The sequence below is a fragment of the Hippopotamus amphibius genome, chromosome 3 (assembly GCF_030028045.1).
Source record: "Hippopotamus amphibius kiboko isolate mHipAmp2 chromosome 3, mHipAmp2.hap2, whole genome shotgun sequence".
In the NCBI taxonomy this organism is placed as follows: Eukaryota; Metazoa; Chordata; class Mammalia; order Artiodactyla; family Hippopotamidae; genus Hippopotamus; species Hippopotamus amphibius.
Genome location: NC_080188.1, coordinates 184610019 through 184636949, shown reverse-complemented (window position 1 = coordinate 184636949; position 26931 = coordinate 184610019). Strand labels below are relative to the sequence as shown.

At 36.7% G+C, this 26931-nt stretch overlaps 1 protein-coding gene across 1 annotated transcript in view; it reads right to left on the bottom strand.

Annotated features, from left to right (window-relative positions):
• Positions 1-26931, bottom strand: part of USH2A (usherin) — a 758076-nt gene that overhangs the window by 702135 nt on the left and 29010 nt on the right. Inside the window, exon 3 of the mRNA XM_057727708.1 lies at positions 4461-4593. Within this exon, the coding sequence (XP_057583691.1) occupies positions 4461-4593 (133 nt within the window). The remainder of the gene's footprint in view (positions 1-4460; positions 4594-26931) is intronic.

Below are 26931 nucleotides of genomic sequence, written 5' to 3'. Positions count from 1 at the left end.
CCGGTTTGCAAGGTGGAAATAGAGACACAGATGTAGAGAACAAACATATGGACACCAAGTGGGGAAAGCAGGGAGGGTTGGGGGGGAATTAATTGGGAGACTGGGATACCAAATTGTATGCTCTAAATAAGTGCAGTTTATTGTATGTTAACTGTATCTCAATAAAAGTTGTAAAAAAAAAAAAACTGTTTCTAAAATTCATATAATATCCAAGACAATATTGAAAAAAAAAAGTTGGAAAAATTAAGTCCTTCTAGATAGTAAGACTTTTATGAAGCTACAATAATGAAAACTAAATGTTTTGATTATATGTATGGGCAAACAGATCATTGAAACAAAATAGTGAGCTCAGGAACAAACCAATCTTCACATAACAGATATATCATTTGTGAGAAAGTTACCATTGCATAGCAGTGGAGAAGTGATGAAAATGTTTCTGGATCAATTAGATATTCGGTTCGGGGTTGGGGCGGGGGTCGGATCTTGACTCCTTTATACCATACCCAAATATCAATCCCAGATAGAACATCGATCTAAATTTAAGAGGTAAAATAATAGCACTTTAAAAATAAAGTGTAGGAGAACATCTTTATGATATTTATGATGTTCTCCTATATTTTATTCTTTCAGGGTTTGCAAAGATATTCTAAACAGGATGTAAAAAGTATTAAGTTTAAAAGAAAAATTAGTAAATTGGACTTCACTTAAATTAAGAATTTCTCTTGATCAAAGGAAAATGACAGTAAAAGCCATAACCCAGAAGGTGATATCTGAAGTCCATGTATGTCAAAGAACTCGTATTCAAAACATTGAAGAGCTCCTATAAGTAATAAACGAACTATCCAATTAAAAATTGGCAAAACTTAAATAGGTACTTCACGAAAGAGCATAGCCATGACCAAGAAGCACATAAAAATATTCTCAGCATCACCAATCATCAGGAAATGTACCATACAGCCACCAGAATGGCAAACAACAATAACATATGACAACACCCAGTGTTGGTAAGGACATGCATCACTGAAATTCTCAAATATCATTGGTTAGAACACCTGCTCTGAAAAAGTAAAGAATTATTTCCTAAAGTTTAAAGAAATAGCAACACACAGTATAGTTAAATCTTATAAGCATAGTGCTTAGAAAAGGAATTAGACACAAAAGAGCACCCGACTGCACGATTTAATTTACATGAGAATTCAAGAATAGGCAACACTAATCTATGCTGATGAGGTCCTTAACAACACTATTCTTGTTTCCCTTTAGAGTCAGTATTCACTAGGAGTCTTTGAAATACAGAAAATGTTTGATGATCTCATTCTGGATGAGAATTATACAGGTATATGTACAGATTAAACATTTATAAAGCTGTACCCCTTAATACTTATGCATTATGTTGCATGCATGTTTTGCCTTTATTAAAAACAATATTTTTTAATTTCTATAATGCAAAGTTATCAGACTATCTAAAAACTGAAAAGAGCATGTGTAACATAATATTCTTAACATTAATGAGCTTTTACAAATAAGAAATTCCAGAATATAAATATAGATACACAACATGAATAAGGAATTCACAAATGAAACGCAGATTAACAAAACATATGTGGAAAGCCACTCAACCTCACCAATGGCCAAATAATTCTAAGCAGGGTCCAAAAACATTTTTCAATGAGAGGAATGGCAAAAGTGAAAAAAACAAGGATAATTTGTAAGGTCAGTGTTTAAGAAGACAAATACCTATATTTTTAAATCAGGTTGTCAATTTTCACAACCTTTCTGGACGTAATCTGTTGTTATGCTTTAGGGTAATCATTCTGATGTGTATTAAAATTTTTAAGTGACTATATACTTCAACCTATTTAACTTCTATCAATTCATGTTAGAGAAATAATTATAATATTAATAATAGTGTTACATATCAATAGGGTTTAGTATATACATGGTACATTTATTTATCCATTCAACAAATATGGAGCAACTACTAGGTACCAGATGCTGGAAAAATAGTAGTGCTTTTTATGACATAGCCTCATTTGATCCTTACAATGGGACTGTATTATCATCATGATTTTAAGTTGGAGGTAACTACAGTTTAGAGACATTAAAAAGTTATTTTGGGTCACATGGCTAATCGGTAGAGAGGTGGAATTTGAAACCAGGCAAATTGACACCAAAGTAAAAGGTCTTAAGGAACTGCACAGACAATTGCTCAAGTTCATGTATATGTGTTGAGTACATGCATGAGGGATACAGATATAATATATAAATGTAGTGCCTTCTATCAAATAACTGCTAATAATATTGAAATAGCAGAAATAACCTAAATGTTCATTAATAGGATTTTATTTTAAAAGTTTTGGTTACAGTTATACAATAGTGCACAATGCAGCCATTGTAAATGAGAAGACATATTAGCACGTTTCTCATAACATTTGGAGGGGAAGTATTTAATTTTAGAGGGCTCAGAGAAAGCATATGCACGATAATTTCATTTTTGGAAAATTATTATATTTATAACCATATCTCTAGTTATATGTACAAAAATGCTAGAAGGGTATAACAAAGTTAACCATATCTATCTACAGAGGTCAAAAAAGGAAAAGGTTTCGTATTTTGTAGAGTCCTGTGTTGTTTGGATTTTCTTATAATGAGCATTAATTATTTAATAATATAACAGAATTCGTATTCCCATTTTAAAGTGTAGGCAATTTAATAGACCGCTGTGCTACTTATTTCAAGAGAATTCTAAATTCAACTTCTGTTCTTTTCAGGATGTGATGCATATGATCTTCTTAAACTACATGACCCACTTTTCCAGTGGGAAGATATGAACACCATCGATTCCGTTTATTCCATGTTAACTATTATTTTCCAGTTTCTATCAAATACTCTAAGTCCTACTTTAAGAATAGCCCTACAATAAAATACAAACCAGAAAAAAGAGAGAAACAAAAAGTAGTTTAAGAAGAAATACAGATGGCCAATAGGCACATGAAAAGATGTTCAACGTCACTAATTATCAGAGAAATGCAAATCAAAACTACAATGAGGTACTGCCTCATGCTGGTCAGAATGGCCACCATTAAAAAGTCTACAAATAACAAATGCTGAAGAGGGTGTGGAGAAAAGGGAAACCTCTTACACTGTTGGTAACAATGTAAGTTGATGCAGCTGCTGTGGAAAACAGTATGGAGGTTCCTCAGAAAAGTAAAAATAGAGTTGCCATATGATCCAGTGATCCCACTTTGGGGCACATATCCAGAGAAAACTCTTAATTCAAAAAGCTACATGCATCCCAATGTTCATAGCAGTGCTAATCACAATAGCCAAGACATGGAAATAACCTAAATGTCCATCAATAGATGATTTGATAAAGATGTGGTATATATATATACAATGGAATACTACTCACCCATAAAAAAACAAAATAATGCCATTTGCAGCAACATGGATGCAACCAGAGATTATCGTACTAAAGTGTGATAATCTGAAGCAAGTCAGAAAGAGAAAGACAAATACCATGATATCACTTACATGCGGAATCTAAAATATGACACAAATGAACCTATCTATGAAACAGAAATAAAACCAGGGACATAGAGAACAGATTGGTGGTTCCTAAGGGAGAGGCAGGTGGGAAAGGGTAGGAGTCAGAGTTTGGGATTACCAGATGCAAACTGGTATATGTAGAGTGAATAAACACAAAAGTCCTACTGTATAGCACCGGGAACTATATTCAATATCCTGTGATAAACCATAATGGAAAAGAATATATAAAAAATGCATATATATGTGTAACTGAGTTACTTTGCTGTATAGCAGAAACCAACACAACATTGTAATTCAACTTTACTTCAATAAAATAAAAAAAGAAAATATAGTTTATTACATATTGTTCTTACTTTAAAAATTAATGATAGAGACATTCTAACCTATAGATTCCCTGATATAGTAGGTTGAATAATGGCTTCCAAAAGAGAAGTCTACCTGCAACTTGCAACTGTGACTTTATTTGGAAAAAGGGTCTTTGCAGATGTAATTAAAAATCTTAAAACAAGACAATACTGGATTAGGATGGGCCCTAAATCTGATCACATGTGTCCTTAGAAGAGAAGGGGAGAAGGCCAGGTGAAGATGGAGGCAAAAATTGAAGTTATGTAGCTACAAGCCAAGGAACACTAAGTATTGCTAGAAGCCACTAGAAAGAGAGAGGCATGCAATGAATTCTCCCTCAGAACCTCCAGAAGAAACCAACACTGAATCCTTGATTTCAGACTTCTACCCTTCAGAACAATGAGGGTATGAAATCTGCTTTAGTAAACTGCCACCCAGTTGGTGATAATGTGTTACAGCAGCCCTACGAAAGAAATACAACTGGGTATTGTAAAATATTATTTTTGACACATTTTTTAAGGAACAATGTAATTGGATAAAATAATTTTCTGAAGTTGGAATCTTACCATTTAAGCTCTGTCCTATTTGCAGAGTACCAGAGGCAAAATCTATAATTGAACCACTTAGAGTTCTCACATCAAAAGCTGCATTATCCTCTTCCAAACCATTGATGAAGAAACTGATTTTTGTCTGATGTACCTGTAAGAAATTATCACTGCTATTATTTTAATTGCATAACCTTTTATTTTATAATAACTACATTTCGGCAGGCTTTCTGCCGAAGTTAATTTCCTACTTCTCCACTTCCTTCAGTTGAAAAGACTGGAAATTTATTTTAATGTCTCAATGATAGAGCACGTGTTTGTATATCTAGATATAAACCTCTATATTATAGTTCTGTGCTGGGGTCATAGCTACCAGGGTATTCACAGGTGTGTGCAATTTTTGTCCCATATATTTAACAGCTCTGACTGCCATGTCTTTATAAGTCTTTTTGGAGACGTTGTTTCTTTAGCTACTAGTTAAATTGATTATCCTTATATTTGGAAATAAACAGAAATGAACAAAAAAGGCAAAAATATTTAAAACCGGATACACCACAAATGTATTACACCAAATGTATACACCAAAAATGTACATGGCTATAATTCAATTTAGGTTCTTAGTACAAAAGGCTCCTTGTAAACATTTACTTTCATACCTGTTGGTATCCAGTTGGTAATTCTCACCTGTACTTCTCCAATACAGAGTAGCATAAAAATCTGCTGACCATATTCTAGGCTAATTAATCAGGTAACCTAACAACTCTCTACACCAGGGGTAGACAAACGTTTTCTGTAAACAGACAAATTGTAAATATTCTTTATTTGTACGCCAAATGATTTGATTTTCTGGCCTAAACGGTCCAGGTCACAATTGCTCCACTCTGCTGTAATAGGAAAGTAGCCAAAGGAAAAAACGTATATGAATGAGCATAGATGTATTCCAGCAAAACTTATAGAAATAGGTGACCAGCCAGATTTGTCCCGTGACCTGTAGTTTGACACCGGGATGATACCATGAAAAGCAATGAAATTTTTGTTTGCAGTGATCCCTGAGTAGCCAATTCAATCAAACTTTTATGCAGATTACTTCATTGAGAAATTTAATGCCTTGTAGTTGAAGGTTAGCTGCTAACACTTAATTTAAAAATATGAAATCATAGCATTCAAAATGAAATTCTATTAAAACAGCCTTCCAAAAATTGACAAAAATAAACAACTATCCTCTGATATCTTTAAGTCATGTGAGTGAACTCCTTTCAAACTCCCTCTAAAAAAAAAAGCAAAAAGAAAGCACACACCCACACCTGGAAATTAACATCATAATTTCTTAATTTCTTGGCAACATCCATTTTTCAAAAACTTATTCCATATGGCTTTTATCCACTCTACCCAACCTGCTTTCATTTAAAACCATGTTCTTTCACAAACCCAATGACTCTGTGTTGCATTTTACTTAATTATAAAACAAAGCTTTAAATAAAGACCTAAAATCACCTACTAGCTCCTCACGGACCTAGATGTACACCTCCTCTGCGACGTTTTTTTTTTTTTTTTGCATCCCATTTTTTACAGCCTGTTACTGTCATTTGGTGTTTGACTGTTATCATTATAAAAGATACAGGCTTTTCTACTTTGTTATTTGTAGCATTATCTCATGTTTTACAACATCTTTGCACAACATGCAGGCACATGAAATATAACTCGTGAAAAGTTCTCGATGGTATTAATGCATAAAAAAGAATGTGGTTCCATCTCTACTGTCTTTACCCAGCCAAAAGCTGATGAACAGCCAATTTTCCTTTATCACATTAGCACAGCCATGAGGGAAACACATTTGTTCTAGTCAGCTACACTAAAGATACTATTACCAATCTAACATATACATGTTTTATATCAGCAGTATTCTCAGAGCATGAGAGAGCCAACAATATATTAACACTAGCATGACAGTTTATTTAAGAAAAGAAAATTGTCTCTGTAGAGAGACAGAAGTTAGAAATGTATGGCTAAAGCTCAGTGTCACTGGTCTAATAAAGGTAATAATTCTTTGGCTTTCTTTATAGCAGGTAACACTCCTGTGACAGTTCTGTCATATCATTCAAATAAAAATGTTGTCTTTTACAAGTTTAAGTGCACCTTTATTTTGAGTCAGATAGAAAGCATGCTTTTGATTTTCTGTATTCACTGTATTATATCTGTAGTCAAGAGTTCAGGACCTTCTTTTTTTCTTTTTTTCTTTTTCTTTTCTTTTTTTATCAACTCATCACATATTTGCTTAGTAGAAGGATTCAGTTTCACTTGCAGCGAATTCCAGAAGAATGTTTTCACTTTGTGGGTACTTAAAAAATGATTAATGATGATCCCAAGTCACTCTTGCCTGTTGTCGCCCCCCCCCATCCAACCACCTTTCTATAAATAAGATTAAATCCTCTTTGGTGTTCTGTACTATGTTTTATATTCTGAGATTCTCTAACCTACTTTGCAATTCAGGTCTGGGGCCCCATCACACTGAAACCGTGACCATGATGGTGGCTCTTCGCAATAGCTCATCCTGATGATCCCCTTGCCAGTTATTTAGGGGAATAGGAATACATACGATGGAATTGCTGACTTGTGAAAAGAAAGCCTTCTATACTACAGTGCACTTCCCACCTATCTCTTGCTCCACCTCTCTGAGGATTAGAGGAGTTTGTACATGTTTATTGGTGTGGCTTGAAGGAATGAATTGGCAAAACCAGGAGCAGCTGTAGAAAAGCCTTAAACGCCCTCCCAGGATGGCCAGAAACACTTCAGAAAGAAGATACAGGGGAGCAAGTCATTCTCCAGCCTTCAGTCTCTTAGGGTTTCAAATTCTATTTTAGCCACTTTTGGGGGGTCAATTTTGTTTCCCTGTAATAGGCTGTGTTCATTTCTTTGCGCACAAGAGTGTATTAGACTTGAAAAATGTAGACTTCCTAACCATTCTCATGCCTGATTAGAGAGGAGCGTAATTCAAAATCCCAGAAAGCCACACAATCGCTGAGAAGCTACCAAGGGGAAAAAAAAATAAAATAAAATATACAACCAAGTCCACCTTGTGACTGTCAACAATCACCTCTTCCACCGAAATGCCAAATCTCTGTTGCTATTCTACTCCTGCTGGCCACTACTGCCGCCGCCACCACCACTGCCACCACCAAAACGAAAACAAAAAAACTGCTGCTTCGGGATGGAAAATAAATAGGCAGAGAACCTATGCTGACTTCCTCATTGGAGAAATAGTTTTATAGATTTCTTGTTGCCTCTATCCTCCTAATTTAAATTTAATTCAAAACAGCATCAACCCAGTACCCACGGTGGCCCTATGAGTTACATCAAGACAACAAAATCATGATCCTTTTCCTCAAGGAGCTTGTATGTATGAAACAACAGAGTAACTTTAGCATACTAAATAGTGTGTCTGAATCACTATAAATGATGATGGTTGTTTTTTACTTAGGTACTGAATGTTCATGCAGTTGATGAAGTGTTGTCTCTTTCATGGAGTTGCTTTGAGAAGTTACACCTTAATCTATGACTGTGGTGTATAAACTATTTTTGGACTTTCCCTGCAGGATCTGTCTCCCTAGAACCAACTTACAAGCCTCCCAAGAATATCAGTTGCATTAATGTGACGGGTCTCATTTTAAAACAAAATCATTTTAAGCATTTTGAATAACAACCTTTTCACAGATTTGGCAACAGATCTTGAATTCGAATTCACTCTCAGAAGATGATGATGGATGATACAAATATAAAGACATCATTTTGAACGTGAAGGACTTCAAACAAAAAAGAAAACCACTGTGATACGAATCTGAAGGGAAAACTTTGTGGAGGAAAAAGTGTTTGGGACTTTCTGAAATAGAAATTGCCCTGAAATAGAATTTCTATTTCTAGGATAAAGAAGGATTTGCATAAAAGATTCAACTATTCCATCTATAATTTTTAAGCATAAGGAAGGCAATTTATTCTGAAAACTTCATAAGGTTATTTTAAAATATCACATGTATGTTTCATCCCCTACCTGAAAGCATGTGGAATGCCACTCTGCTTACCATCCTAAACCAAAGGTCTTCTGAGGTTTGCCCTCACTCATTCCACCCACTTTCCTTTCTAACTGGTCACCAACAGCCAACCTCATCTAACTGGTGAGGTGTCCTCGCTGTATGATGATCACATAATGCTTAATTCCATCTCCATGTTTTATTAAGGCTATTTCCATATGGAAATAACCTTGCTCCTGCTTTTCACGTACCTAAATTTTTAGTAGTTTTCAAAATACATATCTCAAGCTCTATATCCTACAATGATCCTTTGTTGACTACTTCAGCATTACAGAAGTGTTCACATTTATTCGAAAAACTAGCATGTCGAACATTGTTCTAAACTGTGTGTGTGTGTGTGTGTGTGTGTGTGTGTGTGTGTGTGTATTTTTTCTATCCTTAAAACAGCCCAAAGCAGGTTTGGTGTTATCTCCAAGTAACAAAATGACAGAGAATTAAAAAAAAAAAAAAGATTACATTATTCAAAGTCACATAGAAGAGTGACTGGTTCCATAGACTGTTTTAACCAATTTTAATTAGTTACCCCCAGCCAGATTTAAAAACATCCACCATCTAGTTTATGAGACCCACCCATTGAGTTTCTTTGCTTTAACTCAACACAGTGATGATTCAGGCTTTTTAGCACCACCTCCCATAACAGGAAGAGTAGCAACCCCAATGAGTTATTCACGGTCCCCAAATTTTTGGCACCAGGGAAGTTTTGTGGAAGACAATTTTTCCAAGGACCAGGGGTGGGGAGGAGGATGGTTTCAGGATGATTCAAGTGCATTACATTTACTGTGTACTTTATTTCTATTACCATTACATCAGCTCCACTTCAGATCATCAGGCATTAGTTCCTGGGGGTTGGGGACCCCTGAGTGTGCTGAGTGCTATATTTATAGTATCTCACTGGGTTCTCAGATTGCCCCCTGCCATGTTACTATCCCCAAAATGAGGGCACTGAGGTTTACCTGCTCCAGTGTTCTGCTTCTGCAGACTTTGGGAACTCTTTCATCTTTGAACAGCTTTTACTATTGTAAATGATTGAACTGAAAGATATCACCTTATAAATTCAATTCATAGGTCCCAGCTCTAATTATTGAGACCACAGGAAACAAACCCAATCCCTTTCACACGTGTCACTTTTCTCCCAAGTCTTCTTTAAGATAAATGTGTTTAGTTTCTGTGGTGTTCTAAATATGACATGGTTTGGGGGTCTCTCTCTTCTTAAAATGTGGCTCCAGCAATACTATGATCTCTACATGTGGTCTCTCGCCAAACTGAAATAAGATTATCACCTTAATATAATCCAAAATTCCAAGCTAGATTTCTGGCAAAGACATCATACACCTAAAACTGATAAATTAAGTTGAGCTCACTAGTCACTAAGACACTGTCTTTTTTTGTTGTTGTTTTTAACTTACATCACTGGTAAAGCACATCAACCCCATCCTGTACATATGCAGTTAGTTTTGTGGGCCCAAAGACAGGAATTTACATTCATCCACATTATATTTCATCTTGTTAGATTCAGCGCATTGCTTCAGGCTGTCAAAATCTTTTTGGATGCTATGTCTGTCATCCAATGTATTTAACATCCTCCAAGATTTGTGTCATTTGCAAATTTGATGAGCATGCTGTATATGCTGGGCAGAAGCTCAATGAATACTAACTGATTGACTGACTAATAGATACTTCAAAAATAAAACCACCAACACAATCTACACTACTTTGCAGTCGTAAGCAATAAAGAAAAGGCATCATTTTCTAACACATAAAATGTGTCCTACAGGGATTCTTCACCTTTATATAGAGTGATCTTATTTACCAACATGAGTTTTTATAGAATCATACAATTATGAATACTCCAGTCTATTAAATATTCTCTATTAAGCTGTATTTATATAAGCAATATTAAAAAAAAGAGTTGAGGTATATTATGAGAAAAGGTTGGCTTGTTAGAAATTAATCACATGGGTTGCCCACAAGTATTTGGAATGTGCATGTGTTCCCACTAATGGTTTGATTTCCTGATAACTTCTTATATCTTCATTCTCTTTGACTGTATGAAAGATGCTACAGAGAAATGACTTGAGACACAGCTATATTCCTCAAGATTTTCTCGCTTGTTTTTGTTTCTCTTTTTCATTTCCCATGAGCTCTTACATTTCAACACTCCTCTCCCTGGCTCCCTCTCCCTTCCTCCCTGCCCCATTCATCCCCCCACCCCCTCCCCACCTGAGCTCTGACTCCTACATACAGACTTCTGTTTTTTTCTCTCTGAGTAACTGGACAAGCCAGGCCCTAGAAGTGATCCATGCCTAAGTGTACCACATTTTCACCCTACGTATGATGCTTTGGATTTACGACTCTCCCCTTGATATCCATTAAAGGTCTCTCCCCATATACTGCAGCCTCCTACAAACAAGCCTACAACTTAGTCCATCTCTAGAAATTTAACATGGGAATGTAAGTACTTTTCTTTATCCTATCTTGAGTAGATATAAAACTCTCATGGTCACTTCTCCCTAAACTATTACTCTTTTCATTTCAAAAAAAGCTATTAATTTACACACACACACACGTATATATATAAATGGAAAACTCTGCCAACGGTTTGATTTACTATTGATTTCCTAAGGAATGTGAATAGAGACAGCCCGTTTTCTGTAGATACTGTCTAGGAACATTTCATAGACACTTTCACATTTAAGAATGTTTTCGGTAGTATGTACATGTTCCATATACGCACTACTATATATAAAATAAACAATAAGGACCTACTGTATAGCACAGGGAACTATATTCAATATCTTGTAATAACCTATAATGGAAAACAATCTGAAAAAGAATATTTTGCTATACACTTGAAACTAACACAACATTGTAAATTAACTATACTTCAACTTCTTTAAATGGTTAAAAAAATGTTTTTGGTACAGAGTGGATCACAATATTCTACACTCTTAATTATCTCAATGTATCATTAGTTCCTTTTTCTATGTAACCCACATAGAACAAATGACTTTAAAAAGATTATTAGAATTAGCTGTAAAACACTTTAGTAACCTTTTCAGCATTTTATATCCCCTAATCTGGAAGTTATTTGTTAGGTCTACAATTTCCTCTCCTTAAAAAGTCAACTTATTTTGTCTTCTATATTTAGGAAGAAAACTGTTCATCATACCCTTCATTTAAAACCATAGCTTTTTTGATAATGTTTCCGTTGTTTTAATATTCAATGAGCACCTTATAATATGCTAAGTGTTATGCTACACATAAGGCATGTATGAAACGTAGACCTTTCTTCAAGGAACTTTTATTCTGTAATGGAAATTGGCATATAAAAATATTTTCAATGCCAGGTGGAAACATGTAATAAAATAAATATGAATAAAGTGCTTAGGGACAAAGATAAGAGAGAAATAATCTTAGAAGTCTTCTCTTCCAAATACTTCCCCGTTTCTCTCCTTCCCACTACAGCGACATTCCTATGAGCTGACTATACTTGCTTTGCCCAGTTTCTCTTTTCCTATTTCCTAGTCTCAATTAGTAGTTTCTGGTTTTTATTAATCCAAAAATAAAAACCTATCTCAACATTACAGGAAAGTACAAGAATTTTTTCTGAAACATTTGTGATTAAGTTGCTGACTGATTCAGCCATTATCCCCAAATACTGTAACGCATTTGCTACCAAAAAAAAAATACATTCCCCTATGTAACCATAATACAACCACCAAAATCAGGAAATTAACATTAATACATCCCTACCATCTAATCCCCAGACACCATTTAAATTTTGCCAACTGCTCCCAAAATGTCCCTTGTAAGTTACAAATCCAGTCCAGAGTCACGTGTTGAATTTAGTTGTCATGACTCTTAGGTCTCCTTTGATCTAGAACAGTTCTTTGCTCTTCCTTTGACTATCATGACCTTAACACTGTTGAAGACTACGGTCTAGCTATTTTGTAGATTGCCTCTCAATCTGAATTTGTCTACTGTTTCCTCCTGACTAGATCCAGGTGATTCAGAGATCATCTTATTACATTTTATGCATTACATAATTTCTACTTGTTCCATTATTGATGACGTTAGCTTTAATTTGGATTAAGGTAGTATCTGCCAGTCTTCTTTACATAAAAAAACAAAATTTGTCTTTGTGATTAATGAGTATTTTGTGAGTGGTTACTTTGTGCAGATACCCTGTTCTTTACTAAGCTTTCATGGTTTGCATTTTACTTATCTGTATCTGTACAGACTCATGAATCCTTATGTTATTCAGTGGAATATAATAAATACTCTCAATGTGTATTTCAGTGCTCAAATTTTCCATGTTTAGACAGTGAGGGTTTCATACTTCCCTGGCCTGGCCCTGGAATCGACCATTTCTCCAAGGAATCCTGGTTCCTTAAGTGATAAATAATATTTAGGAACAAAGACTCAGTGCTGTAAACTCATCCTATTTAGATGTTACTACTCCCAGGCCCTGCCTCTCCCTCTCAGTGGATGGAAGTAGGGAATATTAAAAGAGAAAGATAGATCAGATGGATATACACATCTACACATTTACTTCTATGGTATTTCTATGTCTGTCTATGTATACATATATTTATGTACAAACATACATACATGAAATGGGATTATACTTATAATTTCAATTCTGATCCAGTACTCTAAGGTTCATTCTGATTTCTCTTTTTATATTTGTAACTCCATTCTCTGAAAGGGAGAAAACCGGCTCCCATTATCTTCAATAAACATACTTATTTGATTAATTCTCTTATACATAACCAAAATCCAGTTGTCATGGCCAGATACACAGCCCAAAAGAGACCTCTTCATCACACTTAGGTCCTGACACCTGTGCCAAGCTAATCCCTCCATGAAAGCATCCTCCAGCCACTTAAGCTCGAACACGCCAACATTTTGATGCCTACTAGATCATCACAACTCCCCATCATGGTCACCAACAAGTTCCATGAGGCTAAAAGCAAATAGTAAATTTCCAGTTTCCAACTTATTTGAACCATCAGCAACATTTGACAGAGCTGATCATTCCCTGCTCCTTGAAACACTTTTTTCATTTGACGTCCTGTACGTCAGACTCTCAGAATTTTCCCCTTACCCCTCAGGCTGTTCCTCTCAGTCTCTGTCTCTGGATTCTCTTCTTTTCTTGGACCTGTAAATATTGAGGTGCCCCAGGAATCAGTCCTTGGATCTCTTCTCCTTTCTGCTTATAAGTAAGTACTCCCTTGATAATATCACCTTGCCTCAATTCTTTAAATACCATCGTTAGGTTGATGACTTCCAAATGATTGTCTCTAACTCAGACTTCTAAGCTAGACCCTATACCCATCTCTCTTCAACAACTCTTCTTGGAGTGTTAGATCATTCAAGAACATTTATGCCACAAACCTGATTCTTCCACAGCCTTCCCTACTTTGGAACCTTGCAATTCCCTTCCTCCAATTACTCAGCCCAGAATCCTTATAGTCCTCCTCCACTTCTTTCTTTCCTTCATGCCTCTCACCCATTCCATCAGCAAATCCAGAGGCCTTCCTTTCAAAGTACAACCAGAATCCACTCAGTACTCACCACCTTTCTCACTACAGCCCTGGCCCAAGCACCCTCTCCACTAGATTTCTGCAGTGACCTCCTAACTGACCTCCCTGATTCAGTCTGTGTTCCCCCTTCAGTATATTCACAAGACAGAAGCCCAAGGATTCTTGCTTAAACAAAAGCAGATTATGTCACTCCTTTGCAAAAAGATTTTCAATGGTTTCATTTGTTTTCATTGAAATATAGTTGATATACAATGTTGTGTTAGTTTCTGGTGTACAGCAAACTAATTCAGTTACATACGTTTTCCATTGTGGTTTATTACAGGATATTGAGTAGAGTTCCCTGTGCTATACAGTAGGTCCTTGTTGGTTATCTATTTTATATATAGTAGTGTGTATCTGCTAATCCCAAACTCCTAATTTATCCCTCCACTCCCCACCTTTCCTTTTTGGTAACCACAAATTTGTTTTCTATGTGAGTCTGTTTCTGTCCTGTAAATAAGTTCATCTGTATCATATTTTAGATTCTACATATAAGTGATATCACATGGCATTTGTCTTTCTGACTTCCTTCACTTAGTATGATAATCTCTAGGTCCATCCATGTTGCTGCAAATGGTATTATTTCATTCTTTTTTATGGCTGAGTAGTATTCCATTGTGTATATACACCACTATCAATTCATCTGTCAATGGACATTTAGGTTGCTCCATGTCTTGGCTATTGTAAATAGTGCTGCTATGAACACTGGGATGCATGTAGCTTTTCAACTTAAAGTCTTCTTCAGATATGTGCCCAAAATTGGGATCACTGAATCATATAGCAACTCTACCTTTAGTTTTTAAGGAACCTCCATAATGTCTTCCATAGCGGTTGCACCAATTTACATTCCCACCAACAGTGTAAGAGGGTTCCTTTTTCTCCACACCCTTGCAAGCATTTATTATTTGTAGACATTTTGATGATGGCCATTCTGACCGGTTTGAAGTGGTACTTCATTGCAATCTTGATTTGCATTTCTCTAATAACTAGTGATGTTGAGCATCTTTTCATATGCCTATTGATCATCTGTATGTCTTCTTTGGAGAAATGTCTATTTAGTTCTGCTGCCCATTTTTCAATTTGGCTGTTTTTTTTTGTTATTGAGTTGTATGAGCTGTTTGCATATTTTGCAAATAAGCCCTTGTCAGTCGCATCATTTGCAAATATTTTCTCCCAGTCTGTAGGCTGTCTTTTCATTTTGTTTATGGTTTCCTTTGCTGTATAAAAGCTTGTAAGTTTGATTAGGTCCCATTTGTTTATTTTTGTTTTTATTTTCATTTCTTTGGGAGATTGAAATATTGGGAAAATATTGGTATAATTTATGTCAGAGAATGTTTTTGCCTGTGTTCTCCTCTAGGAGTTTATGGTGCCGTGTCTTATCCTTAAGTCTTTAAGTCATTTTGTGTTTATTTTTATGTATGGTGTGAAGGTGTGATCTAACTTCACTGATTTACAGCATGTAAACCAATGGGTTCTTACACTGAGTAAAAGTTAAAGTTCTATAAATTTCTGCCCAATCTGTCTCCTTGCTACCTCTGGCTTATCTTTCATGCCCCTGTGCTCTCTGATCTAGCTACACTGTCCTCCTCAAATATTCCATGTACTTATTTTCCTCAAAGCCTTTCCATTTTCCTATTCTCTCTCCTTGGCATTAATCCTAAAGACACCTGCTGGCTTATCCCCTCACCTCCTTCAGATGTTTCCTCAACTGTCGTTTTAGCAAAACCCCTCCAAATAACCTATTAAAATTGTAGCCCCAATCCCTCCAAACCCCCTTCCCAATCAGACTGTTCTCTTTATCCACATGCTGCATATTTTATTTATTTTTGTTTTATTTCGTCTCCTTTTCCTGCCTAAAATCTAAATTCCATAAGAAGAGGTTTGGCTTTGTTTCCTTTCACTGTTTTGATTACTACTGTTCCCTCATTCCCCAGAACGGTAACTAGCAACTATTAGGAACTTATTACATCTTCATTGAATGAATGAAGCTTCATCTAAACTAAGGATTGAAGGATTAATAAACTCAATTGAAAGATTCGTACAAATTAGCAAAAGGCAGAAGTGATAGTAGATAGGGAATACGTGAGTTATAGGAAGGAATACAGAAAACACAATAAATAAGAAAATGGAAAGAGACTTAAAGTTATCCCAAGCCTCTATTTATATTGATCAATCCTCATTCTTTTATTTTCTTGTCAATGTGTTGAATTTAAAGTCATCTTTCTCACTTTCCCCCAAATCTTTTCCAGTTTTCTAAACCTCTTCAAATTATGAAGTGGCATATAACTCGGTCAAATTATCCCTGAAAATGGTGGCCATCGCATTCCTGTTTATACTTTCAGGGAGCAAGACAAAGGTGAACTCCTGACCCAAAGTCAGAGGGTCATCAATCAAGCCCTCCACATGTAGATGGATATACAAGAAATCTTTTCTGTGTACAGTCCAAAAACTCAACTCCATGCCAGTATTCAATTGATATCTTAAAGATCCTTAGCAGTCATTTGTAAGCTGAAATGGAGTCCTGCCATATAAACAAATCAGAGGCAAAATACCTACTTCCACTATGCAGGAGCTACTCCTACTAAAATCTTCAACAAAGGCAGAATATTCCATTAAATTGTTAATAGATTATTAATTTTACATTCCTAAAAGACATGCATGCTTTTCTACAAGTACCTATCTTCCTGCCATTGTGTGTCCTCTTTTTCTTTTTCCCCCAGCTCCAGGAGTACTGAACAAAATTGATTGAAAATCTGTCTCAAACTAAATGAAGAAGAGCCATTTCAGGCCAAAGGAAAAACGTGAATCTCTTTAACCTCCTTCAGAGAACTGTATCATGAAATCTGACGTGAATTGCTTTATTTTTAAAGACACTCTAGAATTGAGAATAAGGTCTTCACGGTGACCCTTGTTTAAAGGTGGTGCTCTCCGCCCTAAAGCTGGTTGAGATAGTAATTATCTAAGCAGTTTTTTCTTCAATCAGTAATGGAGAAGCACACACATTTAATTTGGTTTAGACAGAAATATGGCAGCAGCAAATAGGCATTCTCTTAAGGTAAGGTTTATATCAACCCTAAAAACAAAAGTAGCTATTTGTGGGTCAAATGTAGAACATTCAGCAAAGTTTCCTTTCTTTTACCCCTTCCCAACACAAAAACACTAAGACCGCATCATCAATTTGGGCAAAATGAATGAACGCTTGTATTATCACCTGAAGAACTTCATACGAGCGACTGGATTACCAGATTCAAGTGGTGCTCTTGAAAATAATATTCATTTTGTCTTTTTATAATTCACATTTATACAGTCCAATTCTTACATATTTCTTTCCAAATTTCTTTCCCCCCAGGTAAGCAGCAGCTGTCAAAAAAAAAAAAAAAAAACTCTCTAAATTTGGTGGCGTGTTTGGAATAGTTCATCTCCTTTTGCAAAGCCTGGATTAACCTTCTCCAAAGGCTGACAGGCCCTGGAATGGTGAGACCCGGGATAAAAATAACAGGTAGGAGAAATATTTGCACGTTGATTTAACTTGTTAAGGAGAATATCAATGAGTTTATAACTCCTTCCAATATACTTTTAGAAAGAGCAAATCAAGAATGAAGGGGGCTAGTAAAGGGTAAAACAATTGAAAGGTTAAGGGGACAATTGCTAAGGTTATAATAGATAATATAAAAATCAGCATAATATTTATCATCTCTCACACAATACTAACTGTTCAGGATATCTCACTAGTGCTTTATCTCCTAATACTTGCAAACAATGGATGTTTGTAAATTAGTGTAACTTCCCATTGATTAAGTATAATTAGGTAGTAGTTTACCTTCTACAATTTCAGCTTTGAATTATAAGGTTTAAATTCTCAATTGAGGTTGAGGTTTTAGGACTTATGAGCCTTTTTGCTAATACAGGTGATCCGGATGAAGGGATGTAGAGGTAGCTACATCTTTATTGCCACTCAGATCTGACATTTATTGCCATCTCAGAGAGTCCTTTAATGCCCAAGCCGGCCTAAATAATCACTTAATAACTTTCTATCGTGTTATATTTTAATTCTTTAAGTATAACTTTTCTCTCAATATAGTTCTGATTTTTTTTCCTTTCGGCATCCGTCCCTCATCCGTGTAGGTACATGCGTGTGCGTGCGCACACACACACGCATGCACACACACACACACACACACACACACGCACACACACAAAGTAACATCAGCTCTAATTAGGTCATTGCATTGGTCCCAGCACAAGCACAAAACCCTTCTAATTCAAAGGTATTTCTTTCCACAACTTTAACATAACTGTCTCTGCTCTCCGCAATTTTTCCCCATCCATTCTTTCCGTTTCCATCTCTGAAACTCTTGGGAGGGGGGGCGCGGGGGAGGGAGCTGGATCTGCCTATGGACATGTTCTGTGCTCTCTAGATCACATCTGATATCTGCAGGGCAAGAGCGGGTAAGCAGTACAACTCGTTTTCTCGGCGCAAGGATCCCCTTTCCGCCGGGTTGCATGAGACCGCCCTGCCTCTGTCTAGAGTCCACACTCCACGCTCCAAACTGAGGTTAACTGTCTGTCTCCGCTGCCTGACGGGGAAGAGTGGGAGACGCTGACCGAGACTGTCACTCCAAGTGCTACCTGCCAAGTCCTGTCCCCGGCAGTCGCCCCCACACGTCCTCCTGCCCACAAAGTCTGTCAGCTCCAGGCTTACGACACCCACGATTCCGTTCTCTCGTCCGTCACAACTTCTCTCTCCCATGTGTATTTTGGGCGGTGGTTTCTTTTGCCAACCTGATCTCAACTGCTGTCTGCTTTCCTAGATTCCTACACGTGTCCTAATCACTGTGTTCTTTTCTGTACCTCCCAACAGTAGCATTGGTGATCAGCTGCCACCGTGTCTAAGCAGGTTCAAAAGGCAAATTCCTTTCCCTAGCAAGAAAAAAAAAAAAAACGGCAAAGACCTGAAAAACTCACTGTGAGAAATAAATGTGGGGACTGCCTAAAGTACCTTATCCATAATGCACTTGAGAGTGCATTACACGTCTCAAAATTTCACTTTACCATTAGGCTTTCACGCTCCTTGGAATCAGTGTCTAAGTCATTTATACCATTAGCCCAGCTAAATGACAGCAAGTTGTCAACAGACTTCTCAAGGATTTCTCCGAGGAACTCGAGACTTACGAGGGGGAGAAAGTGTCAGTCCATCTGAATCCAACCATTATACCAATGGACCTGAAAGCTAGAAAGGTTCTGTTTCTCTAAGGAAAACAAAACAATTGAAAAGCTTGAGTATCCAATCAAACAAAGTACCTTTACCTCCCCAGAGGGGCTGCATCACTTGTGCTCTAACCAGAGTTTAGAAGCGATATCTATTTTCATGAATGAGCTTAGCACAGGCTACTGCAAAGGAACAAAACACAAAATGAGTAAAACAAATACAATGGCACTGAGGGGCCGCATACACATAGAAGCCCAAACTTACTTAACATTTCATGTGAACTTGAATTCAAGCCCTGTCATTTCAAACTACATATTTGTGGAATTAAGAGGGGAATTGATAAGGAATTCCAGTTTTACTTCAGGTTGTCATTGATGATCTGCAAGAGGAGTTAGCCTGTTAATGAAAGCTGTAGATGACACTAAGCTGATAGGTATTGTGAAAGTCACTGAGAAACAACCTAGAAGAAAATGCAAGAGGTTAGATACTGAGCTGGAACGGAGTGGGAAAGTCACTCTATTTAAAGGGAAGGTCATTCAGAACACACATTTTAAACAACATCACTTTCCAAGTAGCTGAGAATGTATATGTGTATCACTCTCACTACCTCATATCTACTAGGGAGCAACACTGCTCCAGACACCAGACAGAATATAGAGCCAGAACCATGAAAAATCGAAACAATCAAAAATGCCAAATGCAAAAGAAGAAAGAGTTCTAAGGAATGCAAGAGAAAGCCAATGTTTGTGTACTTTTTTCCTTGATCGAAAAGGTGTAGAAAGTGTGTATTATTTTTAAGGAAACTCCAGTCATCTTCTGGGCTGTAACAGAATTCAGAAAAGGCTGAGTGTGAGTACATCTATGAAGAGCAAAGGATATTACAGAATTCAGCGTGAGACAAAACATGAGGGAAAAATAGAGAATCACTAGTTTAAGTCACAGTTTGTTTTTTTAACTGATTGGAGGAAAGAGAGCAGTGAGCTAGACAATCACCATCACTGGAAGAGACTACAAAGTGATTAACAATCACAGGAAAAGAGAATTCTGTTCAAGATAAAGAGAGGATTCATGTAGAATTTAGCAAAGTTGTAAGTGTTCACTCACCATTTAAAAAATACATTGAGCTTTCAGTCCATCACACATCACGTTTTTCTCAATACCATGATTTTTCACCAAACTCACTCAGTTCCCTTTGTTTACATATTTATTTATATTAAACATCCACCACACAACAGACATTTTGCTATGTTGTTGTCACAAAGAAATGAAGGAAGTATTTGCCTTCAATAAATTCAAAATCTACTTAATGCAAAATCTACCTACAAATGTCTAATAAAATCTACCTATATAAATAATGTTGTACAACCAATAGGAAAAAAATGCTACAAGGACCACAGAGGAGAAAATAGGAAAGGGATTTAAGGTGCTTTTTACAAAGGAATTTACATCTGTGCAGGTCGTTAAAATATGCGTACAAAAGAACTAGGGGTTAAGAGGGAGAGAAAGAAAGCTATGATGAGTGAAGGCGGGCAGGAAGAGCTCAGATAAAGACCATGAAGCACACAGTTTTCAGAGACAGAAAACACTGCAGTTAAAGCTCAAGGTACTAGAAGGACAATGAGGCTATCAATGGACAGTCTAACAAACTGTAAAGGATCTTTAAAGAGTTGCTAAGAATTCATTCTCTAAAGTGTAAGTAAGGGTGAGCATAGAGTTTATTTAAAAAGAGGAGGAATGTAATTATATTTGTATTTCAGAAAGAAGACAGTTTTCACTATGGAGGTTGTTTTGGAGACAGAAGCAACTGAAACCACTAGGGGTAAGGGGTGGGGAGTAGAAAATGAATTGCAATACACAACCCAAAGTTAAGGAAGGCTCCTCTAACTCCTACTTGCAAGTCATGTTGTGAAGAACTTTGTTCAAAACTTTAGGGTCATCTTTACCGCTCCTCTGCACTTCCCAATTACTAATGAAATTCTCAGTTTCCTCAGTTTCCTCAAAAATCTGCTTTTGCCTTTAGTTCTCCTGCTACATATCCAATCCATCAATGCCTCTCATCTGTATTATCAGAGGAGCTTCCAAACTGATTGTCCTATTTTCCAAATCTCTTTATTCCAACACTGGATTATGCCATCATTTGTTCACTCACTACATTCATTCATTCATAAAAATATTTGAGAAGTGACCACACACAGAGTGATACCAGGCCCTGAAGGGAACATCAGTACATATGGCACAATCTTTGACCTAAAGTTCCCTGGTCTCATTGGGGATACAAACGTAGAGCATTGAGTTAATTGTGATGATTTCACAGAAGGATTACACACATCCCATTCAGGGTTTGAGATGAGAAAAGGTTTCCTCAGGAATTTGATGCCAAATGAGTTAAAAGCGAAATAGGGTTAAGACGAATAAACAGTAGGAGGAGAGGAGACCCGCAGAGTCAAGAACACGTGTGGTTATACAAATGCAAGAAAGACGGAGGCACTCCAAGACCCAAGAGTTCAGCATCACTGGAATGAAAGGTCCATGGGACTTTTCAGACAGGATGCTGTACAGCTGTTGGAGCTAAGTCACTGAATGTCTTTGTTCCGCACTAAGGCATCTAAAACTTAGAAGAATACTTGAATTTTGAAAGATCACTGACAACACTATGACAATATAAATCTAGGAATCAGAGATTTTGTAATCATGAGTATAGAAATAGTTCTAGAGCGAGTCATGGTTGTGAATGAGGTCTCCCAGAAGGAGTGTGTGAGATGAAAAGTGTATACAGTTAAGCAAGTGGCCATGAAAACATCAAAATAAACAGCATGAGTGGAAGAAGAAGAGCTCTTGAAAAAGAGGCGTGAGGTGATTGGAATACACTGATGAATGAATGGACCTTAGAGTATACACACCTTCTTATTTAACTCAGATATAAAAGGAAGAAACTAATCTTACAGGATGGAAGCCTGAAAAAACAAATAAGATAGAAACCCAAAGGCATACCAGAAACCATCATTTAGTGATTAGAAAGATGTTCTGAATAGTTATCTAAGAAAAGCTTACTGCATTCCCCCTCCCCCCAAAAAAATAAAGATTAATTAACACCATGATATATGCTACTTGTCCTGGGACTTTAAGGATAAAGAAAGAAACCTATAAAAATCCCCTCCTCTGACACACACAGTGAAAAATAATTCTCAAGCTTGTCTCAGATTTCTCTTCAGAAACACAGTGCGATGTATTAAAGGCTCAGAAATGAAAGAGAATATGAAAAGAAGTTCATCCTCATCCAAGTCATTGTTCATGAATACAGGCCTTAAAAAGATACACCCAACAAGGATTCAGAAGGTACATCATCAGCTATGTTCCCTTTGGAACACAAATGCTCTCACCAAAGAGAAGGCTCAATTCAAATTAAGAAATTAGATAAATAAGACACAAAAGGATGGTCAATGAGTATTGAATCCATTTAAAGCTATTACTTTTAAATAACGGTTGTAAAACGTTATGATAATGCTTGAAATAAAAGTAACATCATTTCAATATAATGCTTTTGCTATAATATATTGGGATAAAAATCCTTACTTATTCTAAAAAAAACTAGACTGTGGGAAGAGAAAAAAAGAATCGTGAAAACAAAGGTTTGATAATTCCCTTACTTTCCTATGGGAGTTGATACATAGTTTGAGGTCTGAAATTCATGACTTGAGAAATATAGGCTTAACTTATTTTTACATATGGATTTTTAAAATAATTACTAGCATAAATAAAACCAAATTTAATTCCTTCCAAATTACCAGAGGGAAACAATTACTAATACATTAAGATTTCTTAGTAATCAATAAAAAAGCAAACCCCTTAATTTAAAAAATAAAGCAAGAAAGCAATGTACAGGTATTACTTAGAAAAAATAAAATATATATATATATATATGGCTGGTCAATAAGCCTATAGAAAGTAAGACATGCACAAGTTAGGGTAAGAAACGCAAAATGAAACAAGAATGTACTAATATTGTTTTGCCCATTAGATTGGGGAAAATGAAATAGGTAAATGCTGTATTGACAAGAATTTGAAGGACAGGCACTCTGATTCACTTTTCGTAAGGGTCTCCACTAGTCAAACATTTGCTGAAGGCAATCTGTCAATATGTACCAAAAATAAAATTACGTACACTCTTTGAATCAAAAACTGCACGTCTCTAATTGACCCTAAGGCTGCACTCAGAAAGCACCTCCAGTTGGAAATCATTAAATCAGTCCACACACCTGCTTTGCTTTTTTGTTTGTTTTTTTCAGTATTACCCAGCAGTCAATACACAGGCAGTAACAAGGCAGTCTGATGAATAATTTGAGAATTGGGGGTTTGGGGGAAAAAGAAGGACAAGGAGACATGAAATAAAAGAAATGGTTAAGAGAGTAGTGAAACCATGTTCTTTGTGGCCTAGGCTAGAAGTGGAGGAAGTGAATCCAGAAGAGACTCCGTAGATTCAAAGACAAAAAAGAGGGTCCAGAAGCTTAACTTAGGTTTGTAGTCAAGAGTTATCATTTAGGATAGATGTGACATCAGAAAGGGGGCTGTTAGTGTTACTAAGTGAGTGGGGTGGTAAAGCGGGGAGAGAATGACGTTACACTGTCATTGACCAAAAGATGATGTTGATATTGAGAAACCCTGAGAGTTAGGGGTGAGATTTTATTCTACTGATGGGGAGATTGCCCCAGATTCCAGCTGTTGCAAAAAAATGAGGCAGGTGTTGAAGAAAGTTATATGCTTAGTTAACATGAGCTTTAAAATACTGTTTCTTTCCAATGCAAGGTTAAAAAAAAAAAAAGTCAACCTTTAGATCTCCACCTGCTCCCAGCACTGAGATGGATGAAGAGCAAGTGAATGACTGCCCTCCACTTGAAAGGCACAAGAGAGGGTGCCTCCAGGGAGAGAATCAGCATTTGGAAGGCCAGGGTTTTGAAGTACTGTTGACTAAGAGGCTGAAAGTGCAGATAAAGTAGCTTGTAGAATGAAAATGTTGCCAGAAGGTTGAAGATGAAAATAAAGGAATGACAGAGAAATAATGGCATGAAAACATGGGAGAAGACACATGACTGAAGGGCATGAATGATAACAAAAGATGACAGGGCTCTTGGACCCTGCAGGATTAACTGCTCCACATTCCACTGGAATTCTGGGTGGGGGAAGGTGGCTCTGTGCTGGCAGGTTGGGTGAAGGATGGAGTGGGAGGTTGGGGTCAGCGGATGTAGGCTATTATATATAGAATAGATAAACAACAAGGTCCTACTGTATAGCAGAGATCTATACCCGATATCCTACGACAAACCATAATGGAAAGAATATGAAAAAAGAATGTGTATGTATATGTATAACTGAATTACTTTGCTGTACAGCAGAAATTAACACAACACTGTAAATCAGCTATACTTCAAAACATAAACGACTTTTAATCCGATCCTTTGTTCAATTGCCATTTGTTTCCGTTTAATTATTGAACAGTAGTCCCAACTTCTTTAAAGTTTCCATCATCTGACACTCAACGTCCTTCAGGCTTTCATCTTACTGTTTTCACACAAAACCTACTCAAGGCAAACTTGACCAGTCACTCTAAGCATTACATGAATACTCTAAACTTTGTGCCCTTCTACGTCAAAGCCCAGAATTCTCTCCCCATTCCTGCCTCTTGAGAACTTTCTTGAGAACTCAAGGTGCAGGTTAGATTTGTTATGATCCATGAATCTTCAGAAGATACCACAACTCCAGCAACTATAACCACTCGTATTCATCACTCTATCGATGTCACAGTCACCAGTGTTTACGTCTTATCTCTTCCACTAACTTACTAGGTAGTTGACTTCTGTCACTTCCAAAACCTCTACACAGTGTCTTTTACATAGTGAAAAATAAATTAAAATGCACAGCAGTCACAAACAATAGCAGTCATCAGAAAGAATAGCAGCTCCTGACTTTGTTCCTGCTTTAGCTTTGTGGACAGAGCTTCAACACCGACCCCCACCCCGTTTACCTTCTTGGACTCTGAGCATTTTGTCATAGGACAATTTGAAACTCCTGGCAGCTCATAAAGGGGTTTTGAAGGCAGGATGAATTATTAAAATATGGATTAATTAAATATGATTAAAATATGGATTACTTAACAACAATTCAATTACACTGTATAAAGGAGAAAACAGTACAAGGTATGAAGGACGCAGAGTGTGTATAAACTTTACACTGCTATGAATGTAAATAGGATGCAATTTGGAAAAGACAAAAATAATCTGAATATGAGAAGCTTCTAAAGCTAATATCAACTTGATAACAAAAGTGGTTGCAAGGAAAATGGTTAAAGACATCACTTAGAATACCTAAACTTGTCATTCCTAGGCCATAGAGTAGTACACAGCAACAATAACTTTCTGGCACTCAAAAGAAAAGTATGGAATTCATTGTTAACAACTTAGTTTCCATTTTCACGGTTGAGTTCGGTGTAGCTGACCTGATGAAAAAGGTCTTCAGTAGGGACCACCTTTTTCAGCATGGATTACTCCATGCAAGTTATACTGTCCAAGACCAATATTCTGGCATTCAGACAATTTTCTTCAGATGCTGAACATTTTATAATTATTTGGCAAGAAGAATCTGGGTATAAAAATGGTTTTAATGCAGTGCATACTCCCCAGGTGGGCCAAAGTGCTTTACAAATTACTGAGGTAGCTACTGGCCGTGTGGTGACTTCAGAAGACAAACACAGAACCCATTAAGTCCCCGATAAAACCCTTTACAGATCCTCAAACGTAAAAATCTATTTTAAAGCAACACTTCCAAAATGTGTCACAGGGTCTTTAATGCCCTGTGCCACCAGAGACAGAAATAAAGGACCTTATTTTAACATTTAACCTGCGAGGACATCTTCACCCGCCCTCTTTCTCCCTTCCCCCCTCTCTGACACTGTCTGAATTCAGTATGAGGGAAAATTCTGGTGTGGGAATTCGACTCAAATATCTCGTTGAATAGCATTGGGCTCTCCTGACCCTCTAACCTTCTCTTTTGTCCAAATCTCCTGAGAACCAGGCATGTGTCACACTGTAACTAGCTTCCCTTGGAAAAGCGTTATTGGAAAGGGGGGGATATCCTTGCCCAGGACTGACTGCATTCTTCGGAGATCCACTTACACGGCTGTTTACAGTTAAGATCAACAAATTTCTATAAATTTAACTCAGTGAGTTTAATTATAACTTATTTTCTTGGAAAAAAAAAAAAGGCTAGTTTCCATGAAAGGCAAGGGGGTCGAAAGGTGACTTCAATTTGAGGTCAGTGAAAACAAATGTTTGGCAAGAAATGATGCTTTTTCCATAAATGAGATTGTTTTTAATCTTCTCCTTTCTTCAGAGCTCACTTTAAAGCGATCCTTAAGGCTCTCCTCCTTAAGGATTTCATCTTTCGCTGGAAATCCACTAACTGTGTGTGTTTGGGTTATGCTTTCTTTCAACTGCTACAGCTGGTAACCAACTAACTTTGTTGTTTTGTAGTTTTGGGGGGAAAAGTCTTTTCCACTACTCTTTGTATTTTAATATTGTGACTTAAAATGGAAATTGCAAATGCAAAGGAATACCAGGTAA